The 12,391-nt window shown below is 38.4% G+C and overlaps 1 protein-coding gene across 7 annotated transcripts in view; it reads left to right on the top strand.

The window, feature by feature from the left end:
• The window catches only part of FRY (FRY microtubule binding protein), a 437,325-nt gene extending 428,604 nt beyond the window's left edge, over window positions 1-8,721 (top strand). For all 7 annotated transcript variants that reach the window (XM_059144289.1, XM_059144291.1, XM_059144290.1 and 4 more), the window contains 2 exons: window positions 6,466-6,668; window positions 7,254-8,721. In XM_059144289.1, coding sequence (XP_059000272.1) covers window positions 6,466-6,668; window positions 7,254-7,512 — 462 coding nt within the window. In that variant the 3' untranslated portion in view covers window positions 7,513-8,721. The remainder of the gene's footprint in view (window positions 1-6,465; window positions 6,669-7,253) is intronic.
• The last annotated feature ends 3,670 nt before the right edge of the window (window positions 8,722-12,391 follow it).

Below are 12,391 nucleotides of genomic sequence, written 5' to 3'. Positions count from 1 at the left end.
AAAATTGCTTTGGCTATTGGGGCTCTGCTGTGGTTCCACACAAATGTTGGGATTATTCCAGTTCTGTGAAAAATGCCAGGGGTATTTAGACAGGAATCACACTGAAGCTACAGATTGCTTTGGGTAGTACTGACATTTTTAAAAATAGTAATTCTTCCAATTCATGTGTGGTATATCTTTCCATTTTTTGTGTCCTCTTCAGTTTTTTTCATCAACGTCTTACAGCTATCAGAGTATAGATCTTGTACCTTCTCACCTTTATTCCTAGGTATTCTATTCTTTTTGATGGAATTGTAAACAGGACATATTCTTAATGTCTCTTTGACAGTTTGCTATTAGTGTACAAAAATGTATAGATTTCTGTATATTAAGTTTGTATCCTGCAGCTTTACTGAATTTCATTTATTAGTTCTAATAGTTTTTTGGTAGAATCTTTGAAGTTTTCTATGTATAGTATCATGTCATCTGCAAATAGTGAGTTTATTGTCTTCCTTGCCGATATGGATGCTTTTTCTTTTTCTTGTCTGACTGCTGTGGCTAGGCCTTCCAGTTCTATGTTGAATAAAATTGGCAAGAATGGCCATCCTTGGCTTGTTCTGATTTTAGAGAAAATGCTTTCAGCTTTTCCCTGTTGAGTATGATATTAGCTACAAGGATGTCATATGTGACTTCCATTATGTTAATGTATGTTTCCTCTATACCTAGTTTGTTGACATTTTTAATGAATACTGAATTTTGTCAAATGTTTTTTAATCTATTGAGATTATAATTTCTTTCATGTTAGTATGGCTTATCACATTGATTTGTAGATATTGAACCATCCCTGCCTCCCTGAAATAAATCTCCTTGGTCATGATAAATGATCCTTTTAATATATTGTTGAACTCTGTTTGCAAATGTGTTGACAGTTTTTACATTTATATCAATCAGGAATATTGGCCTTTAATCTTTTTTCTGTACTGTGCTTGTCTGATTTTGGATTATACTGGCTTTGTACAACGAATTTGGAAGCATTCCATCCTCTACAATTTTGGAAATAGTTTGAGAAGGATAGGTATTAAATATTTTTCACATGTTTGGTATGGAGTCACTTGTGAAGCTATTTGGTTCTGGATTTTTTGTTGGAAGTTTTCATTTTTTATAATTTTTTTATCATGTTAGTCACCATACAGTACATCATGTTTTTGATGTAGTGTTCCATGATTCATTGTTTGTGTCTAACACCCAGTGCTCCATGCACTCCTTGCCCTCATTTATACCCATCACCGGGCTCACCCATCCCCCACCCTCTCCCATCTAAAACCCTCAGTTTGATGTTGGGAATTTTTGGATTATTCAGTTTCATTACTAGTAATCAGTCGGTTCAGATTTTCTATTCCTGATTCAGTCTCGAAGACTGTTTCTAGGAATTTATCCATTTCTTTTATGTTGTCCAATTGTATAATTTTTCATAATAGTCTATTAGAGTCTTTTGTATTTCTGTGCTGTCAGTTGTGACATCTCTTTCACTTCTGATTTTATTCATTCAATGAATGTTCTCCCTTTTTTTCATGATGAGTCTAGCTAAAGGTTAATCAGTTTTTTTTTATTGTGTATTTTATGTACTTTTTTGTTTCAAGTTTTTAAAATTCTAGTTAATATAAAGTGTAATATTGGTTTCAGGAGTAGAATTTAATGATTCATCAATTACATACAACACCCAGTGCTCATCACAAGTACCCTCCTTAATGCCCATCAGCCATTTAGCCAATTCCCCACAAATCTCCTTTCCATCAACACTCAGTTTGTTCTCTATAGTTTGCCTCCTTTTTTCTTTCTCCCTTTCCCTGATGTTTGTTTTGTTTCTTAAATTCCACATGAATGAAATCATACAGTATTGTCTTTCTCTGACTGAATTATTTCGCTTAACATAATGCATGTGAAAAGATGCTCAGCATCACTCATCATCAGGGAAATACAAATCAAAACCATGATGAGAGGGGCACCTGGGTGGTTCAGTCAGCTGAGCATCTGACTCTTGGTTTTGGCTCAGGTCATGATCTCAGGGTCATGAGATCAAGCCCGATGTCAGGCTCCACATTCCGTGGGGAATCTGCTTGAAATTCTCTCCCTCTGCCCCTTCCCCCACTCACTGAACTCACTCTCTCTCTCTAAAATATATCTTTAAAAATCACACAAGTCAGAACAGCTAAAATTAACAACACAAGAAATAATAGGTGTTGGAGAAGATGTGGAGAAAGGGAACACTCATATTGTTGGTGGGAATGTAGACTCTGGTATAGCCACTCTGGAAAATAGTATGAAGATTCCTCAAAAAATTAAAAATAGAACTACCTTATGAGCCAGCATTATACTACTAGGTATTTACCCAAAGGATACAGAAATACTAATTCGAAGGGTCACATGCATACTGATGTTTATAGCAGCATTATCAGAAATAGCCAAATTATGAAAAAGCCCAGGTGTCCATCAATTGATGAATGGATAAAAAAGAATGAAATCTTGCCATATGCAACACTGTGGATGGAGCTAGAGGGTATTATGCTAAGTTTTTATCTTTTCTGATAAAACTCTTACCTTCATTGATCTTTTATATTTTTTATATTTCATTTATTCCTACTCTAGTCTTGTTATTTCCTTCCTTCTACTAACCATGCTTTGTTCTTCCTTTTCTAATTTCTTTAGATGTAAGGTTAGATTGACATTTTTCTTGTTGCTAGAGGTAGGCCTGTATCACTATAAACTTTCCTCTTAGAAGTATCATTGCTAAGTCCCATAGATTTTGAACCATGTGTTTACATGGTTAGTCTTTGTTTCAAAGTCTATTTTGTCTGGCATAAGCATTTCCATCCCAGCTTTTTTTTTTTTTCCATTTCCATTTGCACAGAATATTTTTTCCTTTCCTTCACTTTCAGTCTGTATGTGTCTTTAGGTCTGAACCAGATCTCCTATAGGCAGCATACAGGTGGGTCTTGTTTTTCTTTTTATCCTTTCATTCATCCTATATTTTTTTTTAATTTTTTATTTTTTATAAACATATATTTTTATCCCCAGGGGTACAGGTCTGTGAATCACCAGGTTTACACACTTCACAGCACTCACCAAAGCACATACCCTCCCCAATGTCCATAATCCCACCCCCTTCTCCCAAACCCCCTCCCCCCAGCAACCCTCAGTTTGTTTTGTGAGATTAAGAGTCACTTATGGTTTGTCTCCCTCCCAATCCCATCTTGTTTCATTGATTCTTTCATCCTATATGTTTTGATTGGAGCATTTAGTCCATTTACATTCAAAGCGATATTTCTGTAGTTCTTCTCTTTCTTTCCTTTTTTTTTTTTTTTATAACTTTACCTTCTTCAGTGTTAGTCTTGGCTTTCTATTTTTGTGTCTGTAATATGTTTGTGGTTACTATGAGGTTCATATATAACATTCTATGTATATGTATATAGCAGGATGTTTTAAGTTGGTCACTTCAAACACATTCTAAAAGCAGTACATTTTAAATTCTACCTCATTTTATGTATATGACATATTTTAGATCTCTTTGTGTATCACCTAATTTTTGTAGATATGATCAATTTTACTATTTTTTCTTTTAGTCATCATTCTAGCTTTCTAAGTGATTGATCTACTACTATCTTTAGTATATGTTTACCAGTAAATTTTTTCCTTTCATAATTTCTCCTAGTAATGGACACTTCCTTGTTTAAAGAAGTGTCTTTAACATTTCCTGTAAGACTGCTTTAGTGGTGATAAATTAATTTTGTTTTTCTGGGAAACGCTCTCCTTCAATTCTGAATGATACACTAAGTAGGGTATTTGTGGTTGTAGACTTTTTCCCTTTCAACACTTTGCAGGCCAAAAGGAAGTGGCATGATATACTCAAAGCTTCTGCTAAGAAATCAGCTTATAGCCTTTTGGGGCTTCCCTTTTATGTAACTTATTGCCTTCCTATTGGTGCATTTGACATTTTAAGTATCATGTGACCTCCTTTGGGTTCGTCTTGTTAGAGGCTCTCTGTCTACCTGGATATCTCATTCTCCAGGTTAGGGAAATTGTCTGCTATTACATCTTTAAATAAGTTATCTGCCCCCTTTCTCTCTCTCTGTCCTCCTTCTGACCCCTATAAATGTTAGTAAAACTGATGTTATCTAAAGGTCCCAAACTTATCCTCATTTTTTAAAATTCAGTTTTCTTTTTTGCTGTTCAGCATGGGTGTTCTTCATTACTCGGTCTTTCAGATCACTGAGCTATTCTTCTCCATCTCTAATTACCTTTAATTCCCCTGTTGTATTTGTCTTTTCAGTTATTGTATTCTCCGACCCTTATTGATGCTTGTTTATATTTTCTCTTTGTTGAAATTCTCATGAGTTCATCTACTCAGCTCTAGCGAATATCTTTATGACCCTCACTTTCAACTTTTATCTGTTTTGTTTAGTACTTTTCCTGAGGCTTTATCTTGTACTTTCATTTGTAACATATTCCCCTCTTCCCTCATTTTGTCTACCTCTGTTTCAGTGTATTATGTCTTGAAAGTAGTGGCCCTATGTAAAAGGTGTCCTGTGGAGCCCTGTAGTGCATTCCCCTCGACACCAGAACCAGGCATTCCAGGGGTGTCCCCTGTGTGGGGTATATGTGCCTTCCTTCTGTGACTGGGCCATGACTGCTTTAGGCACATTAGTGAGCAGGGCTGACCCCAGCTAGGCTGGCTGAGTTGCCTGTCTGCAGCTGCTGCAGGCCTGCTGATGGATGGGGTTAGCCCCTGGTACATTCTGGGCAAAAGGCCTGCCCATCCTGCCTGGGGCAGCCTGCCCCATGTGGTAGGAGGGTCATCTGCCAGGACAGGGCAAGCAGGGCTAGCAAAGTAGATGGAGATTGTCAGAACTGGCTCCCACGAGTGTCAGGCCAGCCAGACTTAAGGAGAGGAAGAAAAAAGTTGGCTGCCAACACTCCCATTCCAACAGAAAGCTCCTACAGATCCCTGCCTATCTGAAATTTGCTTTAAAATTTAGTCCACAAATCATATATAACCAAGGTGCTTTTCATACTACTGCCTTTGTAATGAATCCTAGAGTGATTGATAGAATCTGCTGGCCCTTTAAAAGCAGTCTCAGTTTACTATAGTCCTCCCACTCTTCTGGAGCCTGATTTTCAAAACCAGGTGTTATAGAAGCTCATCTTCTCCATGCTGATTCCCATGACAGGGGATTAATCCCCTCACTACTCAGGAAAGACCTCTGCACCTGTGAGATCACTCTTCCTTATGGATCACCAAACCCAGGGTTTGGCTCTCTGCCCCTCCTACCCTTATCAATGTGGCTTTTCTTTCTATCTTTAGCTGTAGAAGATCTGTTCTGCTAGTCTTGGAATGGTCTTCAGAGGGAGTTCCATTATATGTGGTTGTAGCCTCTGTATCTATGAAAGGAGGTGAGATTAGGATCCTCCTCTAATACCATACTTAAAAGGATTACCTCAGTAAATTTCAAACCTAGCATTGGAGTAGGTAGTTGTATATAACAGTTACCTGTGTGAAGACAAATAATTCTGGAAGGCTTTGGTTCTATACATGGTTCAGTTAACTATCTGGGAATGAGTAAAGATGAAGATGTTGGGTATATCAACTTTCCAAAGGAAACAGACATCACCAATTTACCTTACAAAGGCGAACAAATCTTTAAAGGCACATCAACTTTTTAAAAATGCTCTTGGGATCAAATTGAAAAACAGTTGACTTCCATAGTACTTTGGGGAGGGGCACTAAAAAGTGACATAGGTTCTTTTTTTGATTTATCTTTTGATACCAGTAATTTTGAGGTAAAATACCTCTTAGCTCTGTAACACGAATACTAACATTACCTTGAGATTTTTTCTTCTTCCTTAAATTATATCTTTCATCTTTCCTATGGCATACAAATGAGAGAAAGTTATTTTTCAAACAAGATCCATGTTCGAGATTAAGTTTAGTAAGCTTTTATGTGCCAAACTGTACTAAGCATTTTATATACATCATCTCATCTTTAAAGTTACCTGTGAGGTGGGTAATGTCTCCAGTCTCACAGATCAGAAAACTGAAGCACATAAAAGTCTATTTATTTGAGTATGGTCCCATAATACAGTGTAGAATTGGCATTTGAACCAAGCTCTACCCAACCCTATTATCTTATGCATTTTAACTCTGGATATGCCCTTCTACTTAAACAGAAAACATTTTAAAGGAAATGTTAACCTCTCATCTAAGGAGAGTATCCCAGTGTTTGATACAGAAAGTTATGCAATGTATATAACCCCTTACACAATGTATATAACCCCTTACACATACCAGGTAGTAGTTCTATTTGTTCAATTTCAGTTTACCAATATATTTAGCTTATACTTAACCAGAAGCAGAGAAATGAAAATTTTCTCTCTTGGGGATGCAAAATCTAGCCTGCAACTAAACATAATAAAAATAATTTTTTTTAACAGCTGCTAAATATGTCCAGGGAACTGAGTGACTTAAAGAAAAACCTGAAGGAGGCCACTGCAGCCATTGCAGCTGACCCTCTCTATATAGAAGGTGCATGGTCTGAGCCAACCTTCACATCCACTGAAGCAGCCATCCAGTCCATGCTGGAGTGCCTGAAGAACAATGAACTTGGCAAGGCTTTACGGCAAATCAGGGAATGCAGGTAACTCGACTATTTCTTTTAGAAACAGTGAAAGGAAATGCCTGCCTGATAGTTACTTTGTCATGGTTGGGGACTGAATCACTACAGATGGGACATCTAGATATTTTATACACATCCTTCTCAGATCTTTCTCATTACCATGCCAGCTATAAGATTTCAGAACTTACATGTTTAAAGTATAGGTGTTACTTCTGGTCTTTTATCATTCCTGTAGGGTTGGGGTTGTTGGGGTATACTTTGAAAATTATTTAAATATGTTCTTTTCCCCCTGCATTTGGATAGTATAGTCACAGTCACTGGAACCAGAATCCTATAGCAAATAAATGTTTTATGATCATCAAATTCCGTTCTGATATTTAGAAGCTTTGGATATTTTCATCAGAACCAGTAACATTCCATAACCAGTTATGGTGATGCTTGCAAAACTCTAAATGTAGTAAAAGCCACTGCATTGTATGCTTCAGATGGTTGAATTGTATAGTAGTATGTGAGTTATACCTCAAAATACTCTTATACTACAGAGGCTCATAACCTCTCAACTTTGTAACCAATAATACCTCTATCTATGCTGTTTTTTGACTACAGAAGTCTGTGGCCCAATGACATCTTTGGAAGCAGTTCTGATGATGAGGTCCAGACACTACTGAATATTTATTTCCGCCATCAAACTCTGGGACAAACGGGTACTTATGCGTTGGTGGGATCAAACCAGAGCCTGACTGAAATCTGCACCAAGCTGATGGAGCTGAACATGGAGATCCGGGACATGATTCGCAGAGCCCAGAGTTACCGAGTCCTCACTACTTTTCTTCCAGACTCCAGTGTTTCTGGCACTAGTCTCTGACAGGAGCTTCCCATCCCCCATGGGTTCCAAGCTGGGGGTGCTGTCATGCTGGGGTGACGTCATTCAGTGTCTTTTCAGCCTTCAGAAGGCTTGGTCAGACTGTTCTCCCTCTTGTTACCTGTAGGACTTTTTCTAAAGAGGATGACAGAACTTCCAATGTGTAGCAATACTATCAGAACCAAGGTAGCATAGAATATTCTGGGACAGACTCCATCCGTTATGCTGTGTGGCACAAAGGTGTTATTTTACTGAGCAGATGCAACTCACTACTGAAGAAAGTGACTTCCATTGCATACCAAAGCCGACTACACTGAACAATACCTTTCCTTTCTAGAAACAATTTTAGATTGGCAAAAGTGCAATGTTTTCTTCACTAAAATATTTTATATTCTAAAACTTGTACATTCTTTTGTTTTTCCTTTTCTTTTGTTTTCTTTTTTTGTTGGGCTGAGGAAGGGGCAGGCAGAATGAAGCTGGCCACTGAAAACTGTAAGACGGTCAAAAGCTGACAGCCTGTTTATGTGAAAAGGGAATTGTAAATGGACAATTTAATATACACTGTAATTTGAATATGATTACTGTATCTAAAAGGAGCTGCTATGAAGTACCTTTCTTATGTTGCTAGGCTACTGTTTCTGAAAGCCCTGAATCTCTTTGCAGAAGTCTGTGATTAGGACCCTAGCACCAAATATGGTCCAGATAGACCTTTTTGTAAGGGTCTTGGCTGCTTTTTACTAGAAAGTTGCTTATATGAGCATATTTATACTACAAAAGGATGAGTGTTAATTTTAACCAACTTTGCCATTTTGTAGGAAAAAAAGTTAAAGAAATTCACATTATAAATTCCAAGTCTTTTCACCTGTCACGCATGCATATTTTAATATCCATTTGGATAGCCAGAAGTAGAATCATAAAGATAAACTATGAGTTGTCACTTTGTTACTTAAGAAATGTCATATTTTATTTGTAACATATATGTAAAGGGCCATTCTTAAGTTTTCTCCTTCAGATTAATGCTGTCAAGTGTTAGCTGTGTGCATGTAAGTCAGTTGCACATCAGAAACATATTCAAAGTTGATCTATGTAACTTATTCACTCTGTAAATACATTCAAAGTTTTTGTGATGTAATCTTGGTTGATAATCTATTCAGAACTTCCTTTAGACTAAAAAAAAAAAATAAATAAAATACACATCGACCATGGATTTTATTTCTGGTTTAGAGATCGTTGCCTTCGACACACTTTTACAGGTTTGCATGTGGGTTACCCCAAGGAGTACCACTCATATACATTCCACGATTGGCTTTCACTGGGGCTGAGCAGCAAGCACAGGGACCCTGTGAGGCAGGAACTATCTGTTACCACTTTGGAAGTGGACACTAAGTTAAGACTGTGACCTTCAACCAGCTCTTTCTAATCAACCAAAAAGAGAAATCAGAAGAGTGAGCTCTACTTGTCAATATCTGTCATAAGATTGTTATACTTTAAATTGTGAGATAGACTCTAAGGAAAAGTAAGAGTTTTAATTCTGTCACCATTGCTCATCTATCTCCACCCCACATGAAAAACAGGGACATAGACACACACGACAATCTGTTACTGTCTTCCTACTCGTATTTACTGAGACTAACAAATATAACTTCCTTCTCTAACATACCAAAACTAAATCTTAAGTAGTAATTTTCTACAAATAGCCTGTAACGGGGAGTATGAGCCAGGAATTTTTAAGTTCCCAAAGGTACAACTATTAACCAATTGTAATAACTTTCTTGAGATGGGGGAGGATTCAAGATGGTGGCATAGGAAGATTCTGAACGCACCTCATTCAATGTATACAAAAATCTATAATTACATTCAGAATAAATCCCACAGAAGGGGACCTAGAAACTGGATTAACAGAGCCTTTGCAAAAAAAAAAAAGTACTGAGACAGAAGAGGCAGGGATATGGTCTCGCTAAAGAACACACACTACCGGCATAGTGTTCCATGGTTAGGAGAGTTCTCAAAGTAAACACTTTCCCCTTAAAATCCAGATACTTGAGATCTTTATTAGGAACCCTAACCCTTACATCCTGCACAGGAGGGAAGAGTTCCCAAAACACATGACTATGAAAACCACAAGGGAGTATGTCCAAGCAAATTAGAACTGCAGGGAAAGGGCAACCCATTCTTTAAAAGGTTCATGTAAGCTCACTCAACCCAGAAGCCAGTGTACAAATACCAGATTGAAAGTGCACACACCATAGGTGAAAGAGACCCACTTAAAAATTTGAAAGTGCCTGCCAGAGAGGAGACAACTGGGACACAACTGGAGACAGACGCTAGCAGCAGCCACTTTTGTTCACTCATTCTACCAGGCTGAACCCAGCACTGGCAAGTTCTATTTTGGAATCGTCCCCCTAGACTCCTAATGCCAGGGAACATGCCCCACTGAGAGCCCTGTACAACCTTGCATCTCAGCAGGTCCTCACAGCCAGCCAGGCTAGGCACCAGCCTAATCCCGTTAGCACACCCACATCAGTTGCTGCCAGATGCACAGCCAGCTAGGACAGGCACCACTCCTGCACAGCAATATACCCACAGCAGTCTGGCACCACTGCAATAGGGCAATACACGCATTCCGCAGAGTGAACAGCCCTGGGGCACATGGGTCTAGTGGATAGGTGATTGCACTTTTGGGTTAACAGGTGATTGCACTACACAGAAGCAGAATTGGACAAAATAAAGAGAGAGCAACATGTTCCAAATGAAAGAAAAAAAACCTGACATTCAAAAAAAGAATGAAATAGGGATAAGCAATCTACCTGATAGAGTTCAAAGTAATAGTAAATAAAGATGCTTATTGAATTTAAGAGAAGAATGGATAAACACAGAACTTCAACAAAGAGAAAATACAGAAAGGTATTAATCAGATCTGAGGACTACAATAACAAATGAAAAATACACTAAGGGGATAAACAGCAGATTAGATGATAGAGAAGAATGGATTAGAAATCTAGAAGACCTGGTACTAGAAATCACCCAGACTGAACAGCAAAAGAAAGATTTTTTTGGAAATAGGGATAGTTTTAATATACCTCTGGGATAATATCAAGCATACAAATTAATATTCATATTATAAAGGTCCCATGAGAAGAGAAAAAGGAGCATAAAACTTGTTTTATAAAATAAAACTTTTTATAAGAAGATCTAACAGCTGAAATCATCCTAAAATAAGGAAACAGACATGCAGTCCCTAAACAAGTTCAAAAAGATCCACAAGAAGGCATATTATAATGAGAAAATTAAATTAAACATAAAAAGAAAAATTTTAAAGTAAGAAGAAAATTAGTTATATCTAAGGGAACCACCATAAGACTATCAGCCTATTTCTCAGGAGAAATTTTGCAGGCCGTAAGTGGTAGGCATGAGATATTCAAAGTGCTAAGAGGAAAAACAAGCTTAAAAAATATATATGATACTCGGGACGCCTGGGTGACTCAGTTGGCTAAGCAGCTGCCTTCGACTCAGGTCATGATCCCAGCATCCTGGGATCAAGTCGCACATTGGGCTCCTTGATAGGCAGGGAGCCTGTTTCTCCCTCTGCCTCTGCCTGCCATTCTGTCTGCCTGTGCGCTCGCTCGCTCTCTCTCTCTCTCCCCCTCTCTCTCTGACAAACAAATAAAATCTTTAAAAAAATAAATGATACTCTACCCAACAAGGTTATAATTCTCCTCCTTGAGGAGGATATCAAGAGTTAGCCAAACAAATAGAGGGACCACACAAAGAACAGCAGGAGAGAGAGATACATGGTACCGATGGAAATCCCACACCTGATACTATAAGATGCAGCAGAAAGAGATAGCATTAAAGGAGCTATTCTCGATTCCCCCAACCTGAGATATAACAAAACAAAAGAAAATAGTTTAAAGGGTAACTAAACTTTAATTGAAGAAAACTCATAACTCCTAGAGCTTCTGCCCAGCAATGGACTGCTACAACTCTCTCTGTAGCCATGGGTACTGGTGAGCACCACTGTTTATGCTCCCCCTCCACCTGATAGCAAGAGCAGAAACAGGGCCCAAATGCTTTAGCCAGTTGGCCACCTCCAGAAGCCCCAAACTCCTAGCCCATAGCAGTTCCAGCCATCATCTCAAGGCAGCCACAGAACACACTCCAGTTTTGACCATCCCACCACAGCTGTCTTTGGGTGGCACACACCCTAAAACCCCCGATCTTTGCCCACTACAACCAGCCATCCCACCAAGGTAGCCTGGGCATGGAGCACCTCAGGATATGCTGGCTTCTGCTCCACCCATCCCACCAGGATGCCCCTGCATGTAAAGCCTCAGCCCATACCCACCCAAGCTCTAGACATCCTACCAGAGAATCTCCAGTGCAAAGTGCCCCAAAACACTGGCCTGCACCTGATGAAGCTCCAGCCAGCTGGCCAAAGCTGCCAGATACATGCCATCAACACAGGGGATGTTCCTACACAAGGCTACTCCTTTAATATTGAGAGAAGTAGTCGTTTTCCTAATTTGAAGAAACAAAATGAGAAGAAGAATATGCTCCAAAAGAAAGAATACAAAACCTCAGAAAAATAACCAAACAAAATAGAGATAAGCTACCTGATAAAGAATTCAAAGTATTGTTCATATAGATGTTCACCAAACCTAGAGAAGAGTGGATAAACTCAGTGAGAACTTCAATAAAGAGACAGAAAATATAAATAAGAGTTGAAGAACAAAATGACTAAAATGAAAAACACACTAGAATCAATAGCAGATTAAAAGATACAGAAGAACAGAGCAGCGATCGGGGAAGACAGAACACTGGAATGCAACCAAGCTGGAAAAAAAAAATTTTTTTAAGGAAGAAGATAAGGAAGTTAAGAAGA

Source organism: Mustela lutreola, chromosome 13, assembly GCF_030435805.1.
Source record: "Mustela lutreola isolate mMusLut2 chromosome 13, mMusLut2.pri, whole genome shotgun sequence".
Classification (NCBI taxonomy): Eukaryota; Metazoa; Chordata; class Mammalia; order Carnivora; family Mustelidae; genus Mustela; species Mustela lutreola.
This window is presented reverse-complemented; position numbering and strand designations above follow the sequence as displayed.